Genomic DNA, 21,827 nt, shown 5'->3' on the forward strand with positions numbered 1-21,827 from the left:
GAGAGGGAGGATCAGAGAGAGGGAGAGGGAGGAGCAGAGAGAGAGGGAGGATCAGAGAGAGGGAGAGAGAGGAGCAGAGAGAGAGGGAGGAGCAGAGAGAGAGGGAGGAGCAGAGAGAGAGAGGAGGAGAGAGAGAGGGAGGAGCAGAGAGAGAGGGAGGAGCAGAGAGAGGGAGAGAGAGCAGAGAGAGGGGGAGGAGCAGAGAGAGGGAGAGAGAGGAGCAGAGAGAGAGGGAGGAGCAGAGAGAGGGAGAGAGAGGAGCAGAGAGAGAGGGAGGAGCAGAGAAAGAGGGAGGAGCAGAGAGAAAGGGAGGAGCAGAGAGAGAGGGAGGAGCAGAGAGAGGGAGGATCAGAGAGAGGGAGAGAGAGGAGCAGAGAGAGAGGGAGGAGCAGAGAGAGAGGGAGGAGCAGAGAAAGAGGGAGGAGCAGAGAGAGAGGGAGGATCAGAGAGAGGGAGAGAGAGGAGCAGAGAGAGAGGGAGGAGCAGAGAGAGAGGGAGGAGCAGAGAGAGAGAGGAGGAGAGAGAGAGGGAGGAGCAGAGAGAGAGGGAGGAGCAGAGAGAGGGAGAGAGAGAGGAGCAGAGAGAGAGGGAGGAGCAGAGAGAGAGGGAGGAGCAGAGAGAGGGAGAGAGAGGAGCAGAGAGAGAGGGAGGAGCAGAGAGAGAGGGAGGAGCAGAGAGAGGGAGAGAGAGGAGCAGAGAGAGAGGGAGGAGCAGAGAGAGGGGGAGGAGCAGAGAAAGAGGGAGGAGCAGAGAGAAAGGGAGGAGCAGAGAGAGAGGGAGGAGCAGAGAGAGAGGGAGGATCAGAGAGAGGGAGAGAGAGGAGCAAAGAGAGAGGGAGGAGCAGAGAGAGAGGGAGGAGCAGAGAGAGAGGGAGGAGCAGAGAGAGGGAGAGAGAGAGGAGCAGAGAGAGAGGGAGGAGCAGAGAGAGGGAGAGAGGAGCAGAGAGAGAGGGAGGAGCAGAGAGAGGGAGAGAGAGGAGCAGAGAGAGAGGGAGGAGCAGAGAGAGGGAGAGAGAGGAGCAGAGAGAGAGGGAGGAGCAGAGAAAGAGGGAGGAGCAGAGAGAAAGGGAGGAGCAGAGAGAGAGGGAGGAGCAGAGAGAGAGGGGGGATCAGAGAGAGGGAGAGGGAGGAGCAGAGAGCGAGGGAGGAGCAGAGAGAGAGGGAGGAGCAGAGAGAGAGGGAGGAGCAGAGAGAGGGAGAGAGAGAGGAGCAGAGAGAGAGGGAGGAGCAGAGAGAGAGGGAGGAGCAGAGAGAGGGAGAGAGGAGCAGAGAGAGAAGGAGGAGCAGAGAGAGAGGGAGGAGCAGAGAGAGAGAGGGAGGAGCAGAGAAAGAGGGAGGAGCAGAGAGAAAGGGAGGAGCAGAGAGAGAGGGAGGAGCAGAGAGAGAGGGAGGATCAGAGAGAGGGAGAGGGAGGAGCAGAGAGAGAGGGAGGATCAGAGAGAGGGAGAGAGAGGAGCAGAGAGAGAGGGAGGAGCAGAGAGAGAGGGAGGAGCAGAGAGAGAGAGGAGGAGAGAGAGAGGGAGGAGCAGAGAGAGAGGGAGGAGCAGAGAGAGGGAGAGAGAGCAGAGAGAGGGGGAGGAGCAGAGAGAGGGAGAGAGAGGAGCAGAGAGAGAGGGAGGAGCAGAGAGAGGGAGAGAGAGGAGCAGAGAGAGAGGGAGGAGCAGAGAAAGAGGGAGGAGCAGAGAGAAAGGGAGGAGCAGAGAGAGAGGGAGGAGCAGAGAGAGGGAGGATCAGAGAGAGGGAGAGAGAGGAGCAGAGAGAGAGGGAGGAGCAGAGAGAGGGAGAGAGGGAGGAGCAGAGAGAGAGGGAGGAGCAGAGAAAGAGGGAGGAGCAGAGAGAAAGGGAGGAGCAGAGAAAGAGGGAGGAGCAGAGAGAGGGAGAGAGAGGAGCAGAGAGAGAGAGAGGAGCAGAGAGAGAGGGAGGAGCAGAGAGAGAGGGAGGAGCAGAGAGAGGGAGAGAGAGGAGCAGAGAGAGAGAGAGGAGCAGAGAGAGAGGGAGGAGCAGAGAGAGAGGGAGGAGCAGAGAGAGGGAGAGAGAGGAGCAGAGAAAGGGAGGAGCAGAGAGAGAGAGGGAGGAGCAGAGAAAGAGGGAGGAGCAGAGAAAGAGGGAGGAGCAGAGAGAGAGGGAGGAGCAGAGAGAGGGAGAGGGAGGAGCAGAGAGAGAGGGAGGAGCAGAGAAAGAGGGAGGAGCAGAGAGAGAGGGAGGAGCAGAGAAAGAGGGAGGAGCAGAGAGAGAGGGAGGAGCAGAGAAAGAGGGAGGAGCAGAGAGAGAGGGAGGAGCAGAGAGAGGGAGAGGGAGGAGCAGAGAGAGAGGGAGGAGCAGAGAAAGAGGGAGGAGCAGAGAGAGAGGGAGGAGCAGAGAAAGAGGGAGGAGCAGAGAGAGAGGGAGGAGCAGAGAAAGAGGGAGGAGCAGAGAGAGAGGGAGGAGCAGAGAGAGAGGGAGGAGCAGAGAGAGGGAGAGAGAGAGGAGCAGAGAGAGAGGGAGGAGCAGAGAGAGAGGGAGGAGCAGAGAGAGGGAGAGAGGAGCAGAGAGAGAGGGAGGAGCAGAGAGAGAGGGAGGAGTAGAGAGAGAGGGAGGAGCAGAGAGAGGGAGAGAGAGAGAGGGAGGAGCAGAGAGAGAGGGAGGAGCAGAGAGAGGGAGAGAGAGGAGCAGAGAGAGGGAGAGAGAGGAGCAGAGAGAGAGGGAGGAGCAGAGAAAGAGGGAGGAGCAGAGAGAGAGGGAGGAGCAGAGAGAGAGGGAGGATCAGAGAGAGGGAGAGAGAGGAGCAGAGAGAGAGGGAGGAGCAGAGAGAGGGAGAGAGAGGAGCAGAGAGAGAGGGAGGAGCAGAGAGAGAGGGAGGAGCAGAGAGAGAGAGGAGGAGAGAGAGAGGGAGGAGCAGAGAGAGAGGGAGGAGCAGAGAGAGGGAGAGAGAGAGGAGCAGAGAGAGAGGGAGGAGCAGAGAGAGGGGGAGGAGCAGAGAGAGGGAGAGAGAGGAGCAGAGAGAGAGGGAGGAGCAGAGAGAGGGAGAGAGAGGAGCAGAGAGAGAGGGAGGAGCAGAGAAAGAGGGAGGAGCAGAGAGAAAGGGAGGAGCAGAGAGAGAGGGAGGAGCAGAGAGAGGGAGGATCAGAGAGAGGGAGAGAGAGGAGCAGAGAGAGAGGGAGGAGCAGAGAGAGGGAGAGAGGGAGGAGCAGAGAGAGAGGGAGGAGCAGGGAGAGAGAGGAGCAGAGAGAGAGGGAGGAGCAGAGAAAGAGGGAGGAGCAAAGAGAAAGGGAGGAGCAGAGAAAGAGGGAGGAGCAGAGAGAGGGAGAGAGAGGAGCAGAGAGAGAGAGAGGAGCAGAGAGAGAGGGAGGAGCAGAGAGAGAGGGAGGAGCAGAGAGAGGGAGAGAGAGGAGCAGAGAGAGAGAGAGGAGCAGAGAGAGAGGGAGGAGCAGAGAGAGAGGGAGGAGCAGAGAGAGGGAGAGAGAGGAGCAGAGAAAGGGAGGAGCAGAGAGAGAGAGGGAGGAGCAGAGAAAGAGGGAGGAGCAGAGAAAGAGGGAGGAGCAGAGAGAGAGGGAGGAGCAGAGAGAGGGAGAGGGAGGAGCAGAGAGAGAGGGAGGAGCAGAGAAAGAGGGAGGAGCAGAGAAAGAGGGAGGAGCAGAGAGAGAGGGAGGAGCAGAGAAAGAGGGAGGAGCAGAGAGAGAGGGAGGAGCAGAGAGAGAGGGAGGAGCAGAGAGAGGGAGAGAGAGAGGAGCAGAGAGAGAGGGAGGAGCAGAGAGAGAGGGAGGAGCAGAGAGAGGGAGAGAGGAGCAGAGAGAGAGGGAGGAGCAGAGAGAGAGGGAGGAGTAGAGAGAGAGGGAGGAGCAGAGAGAGGGAGAGAGAGAGAGGGAGGAGCAGAGAGAGAGGGAGGAGCAGAGAGAGGGAGAGAGAGGAGCAGAGAGAGAGGGAGGAGCAGAGAGAGGGAGAGAGAGGAGCAGAGAGAGAGGGAGGAGCAGAGAAAGAGGGAGGAGCAGAGAGAAAGGGAGGAGCAGAGAGAGAGGGAGGAGCAGAGAGAGAGGGAGGATCAGAGAGAGGGAGAGAGAGGAGCAGAGAGAGAGGGAGGAGCAGAGAGAGAGGGAGGATCAGAGAGAGGGAGAGAGCAGAGAGAGAGGGAGGAGCAGAGAGAGAGGGAGGAGCAGAGAGAGAGAGGAGCAGAGAGAGAGGGAGGAGCAGAGAGAGAGGGAGGAGCAGAGAGAGGGAGAGAGAGGAGCAGAGAGAGAGGGAGGAGCAGAGAGAGAGAGAGGAGCAGAGAGAGAGGGAGGAGCAGAGAGGGAGAGAGAGAGGAGCAGAGAGAGAGGGAGGAGCAGAGAGAGAGGGAGGAGCAGAGAGAGGGAGAGAGAGGAGCAGAGAGAGAGGGAGGAGCAGAGAGAGGGAGAGAGAGGAGCAGAGAGAGAGGGAGGAGCAGAGAAAGAGGGAGCAGCAGAGAAAGAGGGAGGAGCAGAGAGAGGGAGAGAGAGGAGCAGAGAGAGAGGGAGGAGCAGAGAGAGGGAGAGAGAGGAGCAGAGAGAGAGGGAGGAGCAGAGAAAGAGGGAGGAGCAGAGAGAAAGGGAGGAGCAGAGAGAGAGAGGGAGGAGCAGAGAGAGAGAGGGAGGAGCAGAGAAAGAGGGAGGAGCAGAGAGAAAGGGAGGAGCAGAGAGAGAGGGAGGAGCAGAGAGAGAGGGAGGATCAGAGAGAGGGAGAGGGAGGAGCAGAGAGAGAGGGAGGATCAGAGAGAGGGAGAGAGAGGAGCAGAGAGAGAGGGAGGAGCAGAGAGAGAGGGAGGAGCAGAGAGAGGGAGAGAGAGGAGCAGAGAGAGAGGGAGGAGCAGAGAGAGGGAGAGAGAGGAGCAGAGAGAGAGGGAGGAGCAGAGAAAGAGGGAGCAGCAGAGAAAGAGGGAGGAGCAGAGAGAGGGAGAGAGAGGAGCAGAGAGAGAGGGAGGAGCAGAGAGAGGGAGAGAGAGGAGCAGAGAGAGAGGGAGGAGCAGAGAAAGAGGGAGGAGCAGAGAGAAAGGGAGGAGCAGAGAGAGAGGGAGGAGCAGAGAGAGAGGGAGGAGCAGAGAGAGGGAGAGAGGAGCAGAGAGAGAAGGAGGAGCAGAGAGAGAGGGAGGAGCAGAGAGAGAGAGGGAGGAGCAGAGAAAGAGGGAGGAGCAGAGAGAAAGGGAGGAGCAGAGAGAGAGGGAGGAGCAGAGAGAGAGGGAGGATCAGAGAGAGGGAGAGAGAGGAGCAGAGAGAGAGGGAGGAGCAGAGAGAGAGGGAGGATCAGAGAGAGGGAGAGAGAGGAGCAGAGAGAGAGGGAGGAGCAGAGAGAGAGAGAGGAGCAGAGAGAGAGAGGAGGAGAGAGAGAGGGAGGAGCAGAGAGAGAGGGAGGAGCAGAGAGAGGGAGAGAGAGGAGCAGAGAGAGAGGGAGGAGCAGAGAAAGAGGGAGGAGCAGAGAGAAAGGGAGGAGCAGAGAGAGAGGGAGGAGCAGAGAGAGGGAGAGAGGGAGGAGCAGAGAGAGAGGGAGGAGCAGAGAGAGGGAGAGAGAGGAGCAGGGAGAGAGAGGAGCAGAGAGAGAGGGAGGAGCAGAGAAAGAGGGAGGAGCAGAGAGAAAGGGAGGAGCAGAGAAAGAGGGAGGAGCAGAGAGAGGGAGAGAGAGGAGCAGAGAGAGAGAGAGGAGCAGAGAGAGAGGGAGGAGCAGAGAGAGAGGGAGGAGCAGAGAGAGGGAGAGAGAGGAGCAGAGAAAGGGAGGAGCAGAGAGAGAGAGGGAGGAGCAGAGAAAGAGGGAGGAGCAGAGAGAGAGGGAGGAGCAGAGAGAGGGAGAGGGAGGAGCAGAGAAAGAGGGAGGAGCAGAGAGAGAGGGAGGAGCAGAGAGAGAGGGAGGAGCAGAGAGAGAGGGAGGAGCAGAGAGAGAGGGAGGAGCAGAGAGAGGGAGAGAGAGAGGAGCAGAGAGAGAGGGAGGAGCAGAGAGAGAGGGAGGAGCAGAGAGAGGGAGAGAGGAGCAGAGAGAGAGGGAGGAGCAGAGAGAGAGGGAGGAGTAGAGAGAGAGGGAGGAGCAGAGAGAGGGAGAGAGAGAGGAGCAGAGAGAGAGGGAGGAGCAGAGAGAGAGGGAGGAGCAGAGAGAGGGAGAGAGAGGAGCAGAGAGAGAGGGAGGAGCAGAGAGAGGGAGAGAGAGGAGCAGAGAGAGAGGGAGGAGCAGAGAAAGAGGGAGGAGCAGAGAGAAAGGGAGGAGCAGAGAGAGAGGGAGGAGCAGAGAGAGAGGGAGGATCAGAGAGAGGGAGAGAGAGGAGCAGAGAGAGAGGGAGGAGCAGAGAGAGAGGGAGGATCAGAGAGAGGGAGAGAGAGGGAGGAGCAGAGAGAGAGGGAGCAGCAGAGAGAGAGAGGAGCAGAGAGAGAGGGAGGAGCAGAGAGAGAGGGAGGAGCAGAGAGAGGGAGAGAGAGGAGCAGAGAGAGAGGGAGGAGCAGAGAGAGAGGGAGGAGCAGAGAGAGAGGGAGGAGCAGAGAGAGGGAGAGAGAGAGGAGCAGAGAGAGAGGGAGGAGCAGAGAGAGAGGGAGGAGCAGAGAGAGGGAGAGAGAGGAGCAGAGAGAGAGGGAGGAGCAGAGAGAGGGAGAGAGAGGAGCAGAGAGAGAGGGAGGAGCAGAGAAAGAGGGAGGAGCAGAGAGAAAGGGAGGAGCAGAGAGAGAGAGGAGCAGAGAGAGAGGGAGGATCAGAGAGAGGGAGGAGCAGAGAGAGAGGGAGGAGCAGAGAGAGGGAGAGAGAGAGAAGCAGAGAGAGAGGGAGGAGCAGAGAGAGAGGGAGGAGCAGAGAGAGAGGGAGGAGCAGAGAGAAAGGGAGGAGCAGAGAAAGAGGGAGGAGCAGAGAGAGGGAGAGAGAGGAGCAGAGAGAGAGGGAGGAGCAGAGAGAGAGGGAGGAGCAGAGAGAGAGGGAGGAGCAGAGAGAGGGAGAGAGAGGAGCAGAGAGAGAGAGAGGAGCAGAGAGAGAGGGAGGAGCAGAGAGAGAGGGAGGAGCAGAGAGAGGGAGAGAGAGGAGCAGAGAGAGAGGGAGGAGCAGAGAGAGAGGGAGGAGCAGAGAAAGGGAGGAGCAGAGAGAGAGAGGGAGGAGCAGAGAAAGAGGGAGGAGCAGAGAGAGAGGGAGGAGCAGAGAGAGAGAGAGGGAGGAGCAGAGAGAGAGGGAGGAGCAGAGAGAGGGAGAGGGAGGAGCAGAGAGAGAGGGAGGAGCAGAGAAAGAGGGAGGAGCAGAGAGAAAGGGAGGAGCAGAGAGAGAGGGAGGATCAGAGAGAGGGAGAGAGAGGAGCAGAGAGAGAGGGAGGAGCAGAGAGAGGGAGAGAGGGAGGAGCAGAGAGAGAGGGAGGAGCAGAGAGAGAGGGAGGAGCAGAGAGAGGGAGAGAGGGAGGAGCAGAGAGAGAGGGAGGAGCAGAGAGAGAGGGAGGAGCAGAGAGAAAGGTCTGTAAACTCTACCAAAAGAGCCCAAATGCTTCTGAGGGAAAGAAACACGTTCTCCGTCAGTATCAGCGTTGCCATGGAGACGGCTAATTAAGAGGGTCAAAAATGTTGTCCATGGATTGGTCCAGAGCAATTTCCATCAAAAATGTCTTCTGCAGAGCTTCTATAGAGCTTCTGTAGAGCTTCTATAGAGCTTCTGTAGAGCTTCTATAGAGCTTCTGCGGAGCTTCTGCGGAGCTTCTATAGAGCTTCTGTAGAGCTTCTGTAGAGCTTCTGTAGAGCTATTGTAGAGCTTCTGTAGAGCTTCTGCGGAGCTTCTGCGGAGCTTCTGTAGAGCTTCTGTAGAGCTTCTGTAGAGCTATTGTAGAGCTTCTGCAGAGCTTCTGCAGAGCTTCTGTAGAGCTTCTATAGAGCTATTGTAGAGCTTCTGCAGAGCTTCTGCAGAGCTTCTGTAGAGCTTCTGCGGAGCTTCTGCGGAGCTTCTATAGAGCTTCTGTAGAGCTTCTGCGGAGCTTCTGCGGAGCTTCTGTAGAGCTTCTGTAGAGCTTCTGTAGAGCTTCTGCGGAGCTTCTATAGAGCTCCTGTAGAGCTTCTGTAGAGCTTCTGTAGAGCTTCTGTAGAGCTTCTGTAGAGCTTCTATAGAGCTTCTGTAGAGCTTCTGTAGAGCTTCTATAGAGCTTCTGTAGAGCTTCTGCGGAGCTTCTATAGAGCTTCTGTAGAGCTTCTGTAGAGCTTCTATAGAGCTTCTGTAGAGCTTCTGCGGAGCTTCTATAGAGCTTCTGTAGAGCTTCTGTAGAGCTTCTGTAGAGCTTCTGCGGAGCTTCTATAGAGCTTCTGTAGAGCTTCTGCAGAGCTTCTGCAGAGCTTCTATAGAGCTTCTGTAGAGCTTCTATAGAGCTTCTGTAGAGCTTCTGCAGAGCTTCTGTAGAGCTTCTGCAGAGCTTCTGCAGAGCTTCTATAGAGCTTCTGCAGAGCTTCTATAGAGCTTCTGTAGAGCTTCTGCAGAGCTTCTGTAGAGCTTCTGCAGAGCTTCTATAGAGCTTCTGTAGAGCTTCTGTAGAGCTTCTGCAGAGCTTCTGCATAGCTTCTGTAGAGCTTCTGCGGAGCTTCTGCGGAGCTTCTGCGGAGCTTCTGCGGAGCTTCTGCAGAGCTTCTGTAGAGCTTCTGTAGAGCTTCTGTGGAGCTTCTGTGGAGCTTCTGTAGAGCTTCTGCAGAGCTTCTGCAGAGCTTCTATAGAGCTCCTGTATAGCTCCTGTAGAGCTTCTGCGGAGCTTCTGCAGAGCTTCTATAGAGCTTCTGCGGAGCTTCTGCGGAGCTTCTATGGAGCTTCTGCAGAGCTTCTGCAGAGCTTCTGTAGAGCTTCTGCAGAGCTTCTGTAGAGCTTCTGCAGAGCTCCTGTAGAGCTTCTGTAGAGCTTCTATAGAGCTCCTGCGGAGCTTCTGCGGAGCTTCTATGGAGCTTCTGCAGAGCTTCTGCAGAGCTTCTGCAGAGCTTCTATAGAGCTTCTATAGAGCTTCTGTAGAGCTCCTGCAGAGCTTCTGCGGAGCTTCTGTAGAGCTTCTGTAGAGCTTCCTCAGAGCTTCTTCAGAGCTTCTGTAGAGCTTCTGTAGAGCTTCTTCAGAGCTTCTGTAGAGCTTCTTCAGAGTTTCTTTAGAGCTTCTGTAGAGCTTCTGTAGAGCTCAGAATCAAGTTCAGATGGTTCATAAAACCAGTTACTTGTTAGAATTTTAGCCCAGAGAAAGTTCAGGTCAGATCGTCCGCGCATGAACCTAGACCTGACAAAGTCTTTGCCTGGTCCTGAGCAGGTTCTGGTCCTGAGCAGGTTCTGGTCCAGAGCAGGTTCTGGTCCAGAGCAGGTTCTGGTCCAGAGCAGGTTCTGGTCCAGATCAGGCTCTGCTCCGGAGCAGGTTCTGGTCCTGAGCAGGTTCTGGTACTGAGCAGGTTCTGGTCCTGAGCAGGTTCTGGTCCAGAGCAGGTTCTGGTCCTGAGCAATGCTCTGGTCCAGAGCAGGTTCTGGTACTGAGCAGGTTCTGGTCCTGAGCAGGTTCTGGTCCAGAGCAGGTTCTGGTACTGAGCAGGTTCTGGTCCTGAGCAGGTTCTGGTCCAGAGCAGGTTCTGGTCCTGAGCAGGTTCTGGTCCAGAGCAGGTTCTGGTCCAGAGCAGGTTCTGGTACTGAGCAGGTTCTGGTCCAGAGCAGGTTCTGGTCCAGATCAGGCTCTGCTCCGGAGCAGGTTCTGGTCCTGAGCAGGTTCTGGTACTGAGCAGGTTCTGGTCCAGAGCAGGTTCTGGTCCTGAGCAGGTTCTGGTCCAGAGCAGGTTCTGGTCCAGAGCAGGTTCTGGTACTGAGCAGGTTCTGGTCCAGAGCAGGTTCTGGTCCAGATCAGGCTCTGCTCCGGAGCAGGTTCTGGTCCTGAGCAGGTTCTGGTACTGAGCAGGTTCTGGTCCAGAGCAGGTTCTGGTCCAGAGCAGGTTCTGGTACTGAGCAGGTTCTGGTCCAGAGCAGGTTCTGGTCCTGAGCAGGTTCTGGTCCAGATCAGGCTCTGCTCCGGAGCAGGTTCTGGTCCTGACTGTTCCTGTGGCTCCCTGTCCCTCCTCAGATCATCATCCCCCCCGACTCCCCCACACCCCAGAGGAAGGTTCTGCCTCCTCCTCAGAAATCTGCTCCACTGCTTCCGCCTCCACCCACGCCTCCTCCGCCCAAAGAACCCACTCCTCCGCCCAGAGAACCCACTCCTCCGCCCAGAGAACCCACACCACCTCCTCCCAGAGAACCCACACCACCTCCTCCCAGAGAACCCACACCACCTCCTCCCAGAGAACCCACACCACCTCCAGGAGAACCTACGCTGCCCCCTAAAGAGTTCTCGTCCGTGGGCTGTCAGACCGACTACGACCCGGTCTTCCCTCCGCTGCAGGCACCGCCCGCCGGCATGTTCTGCGTTTGTTCTGTTGTGGCAGAGTGGTTAGCCGGGACGGCACAAAGCCAGAAGGTCTGGGGTTGGATTCCCAGATAATATGGCGTCTTCTGAGAGGAGTTTGCATGTTCTCCACGTTTGGTCTGGCTCAGGTTCATGTGTTTCCTGCTCAGGTCCTGAGACTCTGAGCTCATGATCCTCTTGAAGCTTCTGAGGCAAGACCTGAACAGGAAACCACTCCTGGTTTCTCCTCCTCCTGGTCCACTGCCCCTGACCTGACCTGACCTGGTCCACTGCTCCTGACCTGACCTGACCTGGTCCACTGCTCCTGACCTGACCTGACCTGGTCCACTGCCCCTGACCTGACCTGGTCCACTGCTCCTGACCTGACCTGACCTGGTCCACTGCTCCTGACCTGACCTGGTCCACTGCCCCTGACCTGACCTGACCTGGTCCACTGCTCCTGACCTGACCTGGTCCACTGCCCCTGACCTGACCTGACCTGGTCCACTGCTCCTGACCTGACCTGGTCCACTGCCCCTGACCTGACCTGACCTGGTCCACTGCTCCTGACCTGACCTGACCTGGTCCACTGCTCCTGACCTGACCTGGTCCACTGCCCCTGACCTGACCTGACCTGGTCCACTGCTCCTGACCTGACCTGGTCCACTGCCCCTGACCTGACCTGACCTGGTCCACTGCTCCTGACCTGACCTGGTCCACTGCCCCTGACCTGACCTGACCTGGTCCACTGCCCCTGACCTGACCTGACCTGGTCCACTGCCCCTGACCTGACCTGGTCCACTGCCCCTGACCTGACCTGACCTGGTCCACTGCCCCTGACCTGACCTGACCTGGTCCACTGCCCCTGACCTGACCTGACCTGGTCCACTGCCCCTGACCTGACCTGGTCCACTGCCCCTGACCTGACCTGGTCCACTGGCCCTGACCTGACCTGGTCCACTGGCCCTGACCTGACCTGGTCCACTGCCCCTGACCTGACCTGACCTGACCTGGTCCACTGCCCCTGACCTGACCTGGCTGACCTGACCTGAAGAAAGGTCAGATGTGCTTCGGCGTTTGGCGTTCATGATGCTTTGTGATTTGGTGATACTAACAGCAGGGGGCAGTAGAGGGAGAGCATCTGCAGCTCTGGAGGTTCAGTCCCAGTTCCCTCCATCGTGTTGTTGTGCCATTGGGCCAGTGAGAAAGTGTGTGAAAGGTGAGAGTGAAGAGCTCTGATTGGATGAGATGATTCTAGAGCATCTTTGAGGTGGGAGGGGCCATGTCATTTATGGCTTTGTAAATCAGGAGGAGGAGTTTAAATGTGATTCTAAACTGGACAGGAGCCAGTGAAGAGACTCCAGCACAATGACCTCCAGCACAATGACCTCCAGCACAATGACCTCCAGCACAATGACCTTCAGCACAATGACCTCCAGCACAATGACCTCCAGCACAATGACCTCCAGGTTTTTATCTCCTTCACACGAGCTCTAAGTCTGAACTTGATCGCTCTGATCAGGTTCATTGATCAATACAGCTGAGTGTCGTCTGCAGAGCAGTGGAAGTTAATGCCATGTGACCTGATCATGTGACCTGATCATGTGACCTAACGGCAGCATGTAAAGAGTAAAGAGACCTGGACCCAGTACTGACCCCTGAGGCACACCGTGAGTTACTTTAGAACAAGGGGAGGAGCTCTGCAATAGAATGTTGTGGTCGATGGTCAAACGCTGAGGTCAGAACCAGGATTGAGACTGTGGTGGGCTCTGAACACTGCTGTGGTGGGTTCTGAACCCTGCTGTGGTGGGCTATGAACACTGCTGTGGTGGGCTCTGAACACTGCTGTGGTGGGCTCTGAACCCTGCTGTGGTGGGCTCTGAACCCTGCTGTGGTGGGCTCTGAACCCTGCTGTGGTGGGCTCTGAACACTGCTTTGGTGGGCTCTGAACACTGCTGTGGTGGGCTCTGAACACTGCTGTGGTGGGCTCTTGACCCCGCTGTGGTGGGCTCTGAACCCCGCCGTGGTGGGCACTGAACCCCGCCGTGGTGGGCACTGAACCCCGCCGTGGTGGGCACTGAACCCCGCCGTGGTGGGCTCTTGACCCCGCCGTGGTGGGCTCTTGACCCCGCCGTGGTGGGCTCTTGACCCCGCCGTGGTGGGCTCTTGACCCCGCCGTGGTGGGCTCTTGACCCCGCCGTGGTGGGCTCTTGACCCCGCCGTGGTGGGCTCTTGACCCCGCCGTGGTGGGCTCTGAACTCCGCCGTGGTGGGCTCTGAACCCCGCCGTGGTGGGCACTGAACCCCGCCGTGGTGGGCTCTGAACCCCGCCGTGGTGGGCTCTGGACCCCGCCGTGGTGGGCTCTGGACCCCGCTGTGGTGGTCTCTGGACCCCGCTGTGGTGGGCTCTGGACCCCGCTGTGGTGGGCTCTGAACCCCGCTGTGGTGGGCACTGAACCCCGCTGTGGTGGGCTCTGAACCCCGCTGTGGTGGGCTCTGAACCCTGCTGTGGTGGGCTCTGAACCCTGCTGTGGTGGGCTCTGAACCCTGCTGTGGTGGGCTCTGAACCCCGCTGTGGTGGGCTTTGAACCCCGCTGTGGTGGGCTCTGGACCCCGCTGTGGTGGGCTCTGGACCCCGCTGTGGTGGGCTCTGGACCCCGCTGTGGTGGGCACTGAACCCCGCTGTGGTGGGCTCTGAACCCCGCTGTGGTGGGCTCTGAACCCCGCTGTGGTGGGCACTGAACCCTGCTGTGGTGGGCTCTGAACCCTGCTGTGGTGGGCTCTGAACCCTGCTGTGGTGGGCTCTGAACCCTGCTGTGGTGGGCTCTGAACCCTGTTGTGGTGGGCTCTGAACCCTGTTGTGGTGGGCTCTGAACCCTGCTGTGGTGGGCTCTGAACCCTGTTGTGGTGGGCTCTGAACCCTGCTGTGGTGGGCTCTGTTTTTATAACATTTGAGATCTGAGTTAATCTTCTTTGTGATTCTCTTTTGTCTCTTTAAATAGAAAGAGAACATCAAATGTTTGAAGTGTTAAAAGTGTGAACTCCTCGATGTTGGGTGGTCTCTGCCTCGTTGGCGCCAGCAGCAGTTGCTAGGCTCTCGGGGGCCGGGCTTTAGAGGCTTAGTTTGTGTGGAGTGATGGACCAGGATCTGACCCGCTTTGGGCCCCGGAACCAGGGGGCCAGGGCAGGAATGTCAAACTCGCCCTGCAGCCGAAACCTAAGCCTCCACATGACAGCGCACTTACCACGATGGAAATAACTGCTGTGGGCCCCGAGGTACTGCAGGGGCCAAAATAACTCCTGTGGGCCCCGAGGTACTGCAGGGGCCAAAATAACTCCTGTGGGCCCCGAGGTACTGCAGGGGCCAATATTACTCCTTTGGGCCCCGAGGTACTACAGGGGCCAAAATTACTCCTGTGGGCCCCGAGGTAGTGCAGGGGCCAAAATTACTCCTGTGGGCCCCGAGGTACTGCAGGGGCCAAAATAACTCCTGTGGGCCCCAAGGTACTGCAGGGGCCAAAATTACTCCTGTGGGCCCCGAGGTACTGCAGGGGCCAAAATAACTCCTGTGGGCCCCAAGGTACTGCAGGGGCCAAAATTACTCCTGTGGGCCCCGAGGTACTGCAGGGGCCAAAATAATTCCTGTGGGCCCCGAGGTACTGCAGGGGCCAAAATAACTCTGCTCTGCAGCGTTAGCTCAGATGACGCTGCGTGTTAGCTTGAGGCTAATGATAATTAGCTGATTAATAACAGTGAAACGGTTTTAATTTATACTTTATATGTTGCTGATTAAACTCTGCCTAATGTAAAGTTTGATGATTGTTTGCGTGTGATCTTTGTTACTCTTTGTGCTCTTTCCTTTCCTTTGTGTGTGATCTTCTTTGTGCTCTTCTCTTTCCTTTGTGTGCGATCTTCTTTGTTACTCTTTGTGCTCTTTCCCTCAGAAGCAGTCGTCAGATCCTCCAAACAAACTGGACAACATGCTGGGCAGTCTCCAGTCTGACCTGAACCGCCTCGGGGTCCAGACCGGGGCCAAAGGCGTCTGTGGGGCCTGTAAGAAGCCCATCGTGGGACAGGTGAGGGGCCCCACTGCTGTATGTGAGCCACGGTGAGGGGCCCCACTGCTGTATGTGAGCCAGGGTGAGGGGCCCCACTGCTGTATGTGAGCCAGGGTGAGGGGCCCGACTGCTGTATGTGAGCCAGGGTGAGGGGCCCCACTGCTGTATGTGAGCCAGGGTGAGGGGCCCCACTGCTGTATGTGAGCCAGGGTGAGGGGCCCGACTGCTGTATGTGAGCCAGGGTGAGGGGCCCCACTGCTGTATGTGAGCCAGGGTGAGAGGCCCCACTCCTGTATGTGAGCCAGGGTGAGAGGCCCCACTCCTGTATGTGAGCCAGGGTGAGAGGCCCCACTCCTGTATGTGAGCCAGGGTGAGGGGCCCCACTGCTGTATGTGAGCCAGGGTGAGAGGCCCCACTCCTGTATGTGAGCCAGGGTGAGAGGCCCCACTGCTGTATGTGAGCCAGGGTGAGGGGCCCCACTCCTGTATGTGAGCCAGGGTGAGAGGCCCCACTGCTGTATGTGAGCCAGGGTGAGGGGCCCCACTGCTGTATGTGAGCCATGGTGAGGCCCTCAGGACTGGGGACCTGGACCTGCTCTGACCGTCCCTCTCTGTCCTGCAGGTTGTCACGGCGATGGGAAAGGCGTGGCATCCGGAGCACTTTGTGTGTTCTCACTGTCAGGACCAGATCGGCTCCAGAAACTTCTTTGAGCGCGACGGAGTTCCGTTCTGTGAGAGCGACTACCACCGGCTGTTCTCGCCGCGCTGCCACTACTGCGAGGGCCCCGTGCTGGACGTGAGTACTGCAAATACTACTGCTGCCACTACTGCGAGGGCCCCGTGCTGGACGTGAGTACTGCAAATACTACTGCTGCCACTACTGCGAGGGCCCCGTGCTGGACGTGAGTACTGCAAATACTACTGCTGCCACTACTGCGAGGGCCCCGTGCTGGACGTGAGTACTGCAAATACTACTGCTGCCACTACTGCGAGGGCCCCGTGCTGGACGTGAGTACTGCAAATACTACTGCTGCCACTACTGCGAGGGCCCCGTGCTGGACGTGAGTACTGCAAATACTACTGCTGCCACTACTGCGAGGGCCCCGTGCTGGACGTGAGTACTGCAAATACTACTGCTGCCACTACTGCGAGGGCCCCGTGCTGGACGTGAGTACTGCAAATACTACTGCTGCCACTACTGCGAGGGCCCCGTGCTGGACGTGAGTACTGCAAATACTACTGCTGCCACTACTGCGAGGGCCCCGTGCTGGACGTGAGTACTGCAAATACTACTGCTGCCACTACTGCGAGGGCCCCGTGCTGGACGTGAGTACTGCAAATACTACTGCTGCCACTACTGCGAGGGCCCCGTGCTGGACGTGAGTACTGCAAATACTACTGCTGCCACTACTGCGAGGGCCCCGTGCTGGACGTGAGTACTGCAAATACTACTGCTGCCACTACTGCGAGGGCCCCGTGCTGGACGTGAGTACTGCAAATACTACTGCTGCCACTACTGCGAGGGCCCCGTGCTGGACGTGAGTACTGCAAATACTACTGCTGCCACTACTGCGAGGGCCCCGTGCTGGACGTGAGTACTGCAAATACTACTGCTGCCACTACTGCGAGGGCCCCGTGCTGGACGTGAGTACTGCAAATACTACTGCTGCCACTACTGCGAGGGCCCCGTGCTGGACGTGAGTACTGCAAATACTACTGCTGCCACTACTGCGAGGGCCCCGTGCTGGACGTGAGTACTGCAAATACTACTGCTGCCACTACTGCGAGGGCCCCGTGCTGGACGTGAGTACTGCAAATACTACTGCTGCCACTACTGCGAGGGCCCCGTGCTGGACGTGAGTACTGCAAATACTACTACTGCCACTACTGCGAGGGCCCCGTGCTGGACGTGAGTACTGCAAATACTACTGCTGCCACTACTGCGAGGGCCCCGTGCTGGACGTGAGTACTGCAAATACTACTGCTGCCACTACTGCGAGGGCCCCGTGCTGGACGTGAGTACTGCAAATACTACTGCTGCCACTACTGCGAGGGCCCCGTGCTGGACGTGAGTACTGCAAATACTACTGCTGCCACTACTGCGAGGGCCCCGTGCTGGACGTGAGTACTGCAAATACTACTGCTGCCACTACTGCGAGGGCCCCGTGCTGGACGTGAGTACTGCAAATACTACTGCTGCCACTACTGCGAGGGCCCCGTGCTGGACGTGAGTACTGCAAATACTACTGCTGCCACTACTGCGAGGGCCCCGTGCTGGACGTGAGTACTGCAAATACTACTGCTGCCACTACTGCGAGGGCCCCGTGCTGGACGTGAGTACTGCAAATACTACTGCTGCCACTACTGCGAGGGCCCCGTGCTGGACGTGAGTACTGCAAATACTACTGCTGCCACTACTGCGAGGGCCCCGTGCTGGACGTGAGTACTGCAAATACTACTGCTGCCACTACTGCGAGGGCCCCGTGCTGGACGTGAGTACTGCAAATACTACTGCTGCCACTACTGCGAGGGCCCCGTGCTGGACGTGAGTACTGCAAATACTACTGCTGCCACTACTGCGAGGGCCCCGTGCTGGACGTGAGTACTGCAAATACTACTGCTGCCACTACTGCGAGGGCCCCGTGCTGGACGTGAGTACTGCAAATACTACTGCTGCCACTACTGCGAGGGCCCCGTGCTGGACGTGAGTACTGCAAATACTACTGCTGCCACTACTGCGAGGGCCCCGTGCTGGACGTGAGTACTGCAAATACTACTGCTGCCACTACTGCGAGGGCCCCGTGCTGGACGTGAGTACTGCAAATACTACTGCTGCCACTACTGCGAGGGCCCCGTGCTGGACGTGAGTACTGCAAATACTACTGCTGCCACTACTGCGAGGGCCCCGTGCTGGACGTGAGTACTGCAAATACTACTGCTGCCACTACTGCGAGGGCCCCGTGCTGGACGTGAGTACTGCAAATACTACTGCTGCCACTACTGCGAGGGCCCCGTGCTGGACGTGAGTACTGCAAATACTACTGCTGCCACTACTGCGACGGCCCCGTGCTGGACGTGAGTACTGCAAATACTACTGCTGCCACTACTGCGAGGGCCCCGTGCTGGACGTGAGTACTGCAAATACTACTGCTGCCACTACTGCGAGGGCCCCGTGCTGGACGTGAGTACTGCAAATACTACTGCTGCCACTACTGCGAGGGCCCCGTGCTGGACGTGAGTACTGCAAATACTACTGCTGCCACTACTGCGAGGGCCCCGTGCTGGACGTGAGTACTGCAAATACTACTGCTACCACTACTGCGAGGGCCCCGTGCTGGACGTGAGTACTGCAAATACTACTGCTGCCACTACTGCGAGGGCCCCGTGCTGGACGTGAGTACTGCAAATACTACTGCTGCCACTACTGCGAGGGCCCCGTGCTGGACTGAGTACTGCAAATACTACTGCTGCCACTACTGCGAGGGCCCCGTGCTGGACGTGAGTACTGCAAATACTACTGCTGCCACTACTGCGAGGGCCCCGTGCTGGACGTGAGTACTGCAAATACTACTGCTGCCACTACTGCGAGGGCCCCGTGCTGGACGTGAGTACTGCAAATACTACTGCTGCCACTACTGCGAGGGCCCCGTGCTGGACGTGAGTACTGCAAATGCTACTGCTGCCACTACTGCGAGGGCCCCGTGCTGGACGTGAGTACTGCAAATACTACTGCTGCCACTACTGCGAGGGCCCCGTGCTGGACGTGAGTACTGCAAATACTACTGCTGCCACTACTGCGAGGGCCCCGTGCTGGACGTGAGTACTGCAAATACTACTGCTGCCACTACTGCGAGGGCCCCGTGCTGGACGTGAGTACTGCAAATACTACTGCTGCCACTACTGCGAGGGCCCCGTGCTGGACGTGAGTACTGCAAATACTACTGCTGCCACTACTGCGAGGGCCCCGTGCTGGACGTGAGTACTGCAAATACTACTGCTGCCACTACTGCGAGGGCCCCGTGCTGGACGTGAGTACTGCAAATACTACTGCTGCCACTACTGCGAGGGCCCCGTGCTGGACGTGAGTACTGCAAATACTACTGCTGCCACTACTGCGAGGGCCCCGTGCTGGACGTGAGTACTGCAAATACTACTACTGCCACTACTGCGAGGGCCCCGTGCTGGACGTGAGTACTGCAAATACTACTGCTGCCACTACTGCGAGGGCCCCGTGCTGGACGTGAGTACTGCAAATACTACTGCTGCCACTACTGCGAGGGCCCCGTGCTGGACGTGAGTACTGCAAATACTACTGCTGCCACTACTGCGAGGGCCCCGTGCTGGACGTGAGTACTGCAAATACTACTGCTGCCACTACTGCGAGGGCCCCGTGCTGGACGTGAGTACTGCAAATACTACTGCTGCCACTACTGCGAGGGCCCCGTGCTGGACGTGAGTACTGCAAATACTACTGCTGCCACTACTGCGAGGGCCCCGTGCTGGACGTGAGTACTGCAAATACTACTACTGCCACTACTGCGAGGGCCCCGTGCTGGACGTGAGTACTGCAAATACTACTGCTGCCACTACTGCGAGGGCCCCGTGCTGGACGTGAGTACTGCAAATACTACTGCTGCCACTACTGCGAGGGCCCCGTGCTGGACGCGAGTACTGCAAATACTACTGCTGCCACTACTGCGAGGGCCCCGTGCTGGACGTGAGTACTGCAAATACTACTGCTGCCACTACTGCGAGGGCCCCGTGCTGGACGTGAGTACTGCAAATACTGCAAATACTACTGCTGCCACTACTGCGAGGGCCCCGTGCTGGACGTGAGTACTGCAAATACTGCAAATACTACTGCTGCCACTACTGCGAGGGCCCCGTGCTGGACGTGAGTACTGCAAATACTACTGCTGCCACTACTGCGAGGGCCCCGTGCTGGACGTGAGTACTGCAAATACTACTGCTACCACTACTGCGAGGGCCCCGTGCTGGACGTGAGTACTGCAAATACTACTGCTGCCACTACTGCGAGGGCCCCGTGCTGGACGTGAGTACTGCAAATACTACTGCTGCCACTACTGCGAGGGCCCCGTGCTGGACGTGAGTACTGCAAATACTACTGCTGCCACTACTGCGAGGGCCCCGTGCTGGACGTGAGTACTGCAAATACTACTGCTGCCACTACTGCGAGGGCCCCGTGCTGGACGTGAGTACTGCAAATACTACTGCTGCCACTACTGCGAGGGCCCCGTGCTGGACGTGAGTACTGCAAATACTGCAAATACTGCTGCTGCCACTACTGCGAGGGCCCCGTGCTGGACGTGAGTACTGCAAATACTGCAAATACTACTGCTGCCACTACTGCGAGGGCCCCGTGCTGGACGTGAGTACTGCAAATACTGCAAATACTACTGCTGCCACTACTGCGAGGGCCCCGTGCTGGACGTGAGTACTGCAAATACTGCAAATACTACTGCTGCCACTACTGCGAGGGCCCCGTGCTGGACGTGAGTACTGCAAATACTGCAAATACTACTGCTGCCACTACTGCGAGGGCCCCGTGCTGGACGTGAGTACTGCAAATACTGCAAATACTACTACTTACTAAATCTAGTGTAAAGCTGGTTGTCATAGTAATAATAAATAATACTTTTACGTTTGGATCGTGTGTTTGTCAGAAAGTGGTGACGGCTCTGAACAAGACGTGGCATCCGGAGCATTTCTTCTGCGCCGAGTGTGGAGAGTTCTTTGGACCTGAAGGTACCACAGGAAGTGAGAGCACAGGAAGTGAGAGCACAGGAAGTGAGAGCACAGGAAGTGAGAGCACAGGAAGTGAGAGCACAGGAAGTGAGAGCACAGGAAGTGAGAGCACAGGAAGTGAGAGCACAGGAAGTGAGAGCACAGGAAGTGAGAGCACAGGAAGTGAGAGCACAGGAAGTGAGAGCACAGGAAGTGAGAGCACAGGAAGTGAGAGCACAGGAAGTGAGAGCACAGGAAGTGAGAGCACAGGAAGTGAGAGCACAGGAAGCGAGAGCACAGAGCACAGGAAGTGAGAACACAGGAAGTGAGAGCACGGGAAGCGAGAGCACAGAGCACAGGAAGTGAGAACACAGGAAGTGAGAGCACGGGAAGCGAGAGCACAGAGCACAGGAAGTGAGAACACAGGAAGTGAGAACACGGGAAGCGAGAGCACGGGAAGCGAGAGCACGGGAAGCGAGGGCAAGGGAAGCGAGAGCACGGGAAGCGAGAGCACGGGAAGCGAGAGCACGGGAAGCGAGAGCACGGGAAGCGAGAGCACGGGAAGCGAGGGGAAGGGAAGCGAGGGCAAGGGAAGCGAGAGCACGGGAAGCGAGAGCACGGGAAGCGAGAGCACGGGAAGCGAGAGCACGGGAAGCGAGGGGAAGGGAAGCGAGGGCAAGGGAAGCGAGAGCACGGGAAGCGAGAGCACGGGAAGCGAGAGCACGGGAAGCGAGAACACGGGAAGCGAGAGCACGGGAAGCGAGAGCACGGGAAGCGAGGGGAAGGGAAGCGAGGGCAAGGGAAGCGAGAGCACGGGAAGCGAGAGCACGGGAAGCACGAGCACGGGAAGCGAGAACACGGGAAGCGAGAGCACGGGAAGCGAGAGCACGGGAAGCACGAGCACGGGAAGCGAGAACACGGGAAGCGAGAGCACGGGAAGCGAGAGCACGGGAAGCGAGAGCACAGAGCACAGGAAGTGAGAACACGGGAAGTGAGAACACGGGAAGCGAGAGCACGGGAAGCGAGAGCACGGGAAGCGAGGGCAAGGGAAGCGAGAGCACGGGAAGCGAGAGCACGGGAAGCGAGAGCACAGAGCACGGGAAGCGAGAGCACGGGAAGCGAGAGCACGGGAAGCGAGAGCACGGGAAGCGAGAGCACGGGAAGCGAGAGCACGGGAAGCGAGAGCACGGGAAGCGAGGGGAAGGGAAGCGAGGGCAAGGGAAGCGAGGGCAAGGGAAGCGAGAGCACGGGAAGCGAGAGCACGGGAAGCACGAGCACGGGAAGCGAGAACACGGGAAGCGAGAGCACGGGAAGCGAGAACACAGGAAGTGAGAACACGGGAAGCGAGAGCACAGAGCACAGGAAGTGAGAACACGGGAAGTGAGAACACGGGAAGCGAGAGCACGGGAAGCGAGAGCACGGGAAGCGAGGGCAAGGGAAGCGAGAGCACGGGAAGCGAGAGCACGGGAAGCGAGAGCACGGGAAGCGAGAGCACAGAGCACGGGAAGCGAGAGCACGGGAAGCGAGAGCACGGGAAGCGAGAGCACGGGAAGCGAGAGCACGGGAAGCGAGAGCACGGGAAGCGAGAGCACGGGAAGCGAGAGCACGGGAAGCGAGGGGAAGGGAAGCGAGGGCAAGGGAAGCGAGGGCAAGGGAAGCGAGAGCACGGGAAGCGAGAGCACGGGAAGCACGAGCACGGGAAGCGAGAACACGGGAAG

General features: G+C 58.2%; 1 protein-coding gene across 3 annotated transcripts in view; it reads left to right on the top strand.

The window, feature by feature from the left end:
* The window catches only part of LOC140372574 (paxillin-like), a 107,198-nt gene that overhangs the window by 76,718 nt on the left and 8,653 nt on the right, over positions 1-21,827 (top strand). Inside the window, exons 9-12 of one of the 3 annotated variants that reach the window (XM_072459708.1) lie at positions 9,988-10,305; positions 14,252-14,383; positions 14,987-15,160; positions 20,049-20,130. In XM_072459708.1, the coding sequence (XP_072315809.1) occupies positions 9,988-10,305; positions 14,252-14,383; positions 14,987-15,160; positions 20,049-20,130 (706 nt within the window). The remainder of the gene's footprint in view (positions 1-9,987; positions 10,306-14,251; positions 14,384-14,986; positions 15,161-20,048; positions 20,131-21,827) is intronic. The other 2 variants (XM_072459709.1, XM_072459710.1) reach the window with 2 other exon arrangements.

Source organism: Eucyclogobius newberryi, unplaced genomic scaffold, assembly GCF_026437365.1.
Source record: "Eucyclogobius newberryi isolate DKJ021-1_F unplaced genomic scaffold, fEucNew1.0.hap1 SCAF_26, whole genome shotgun sequence".
Lineage (NCBI taxonomy): Eukaryota > Metazoa > Chordata > Actinopteri > Gobiiformes > Gobiidae > Eucyclogobius > Eucyclogobius newberryi.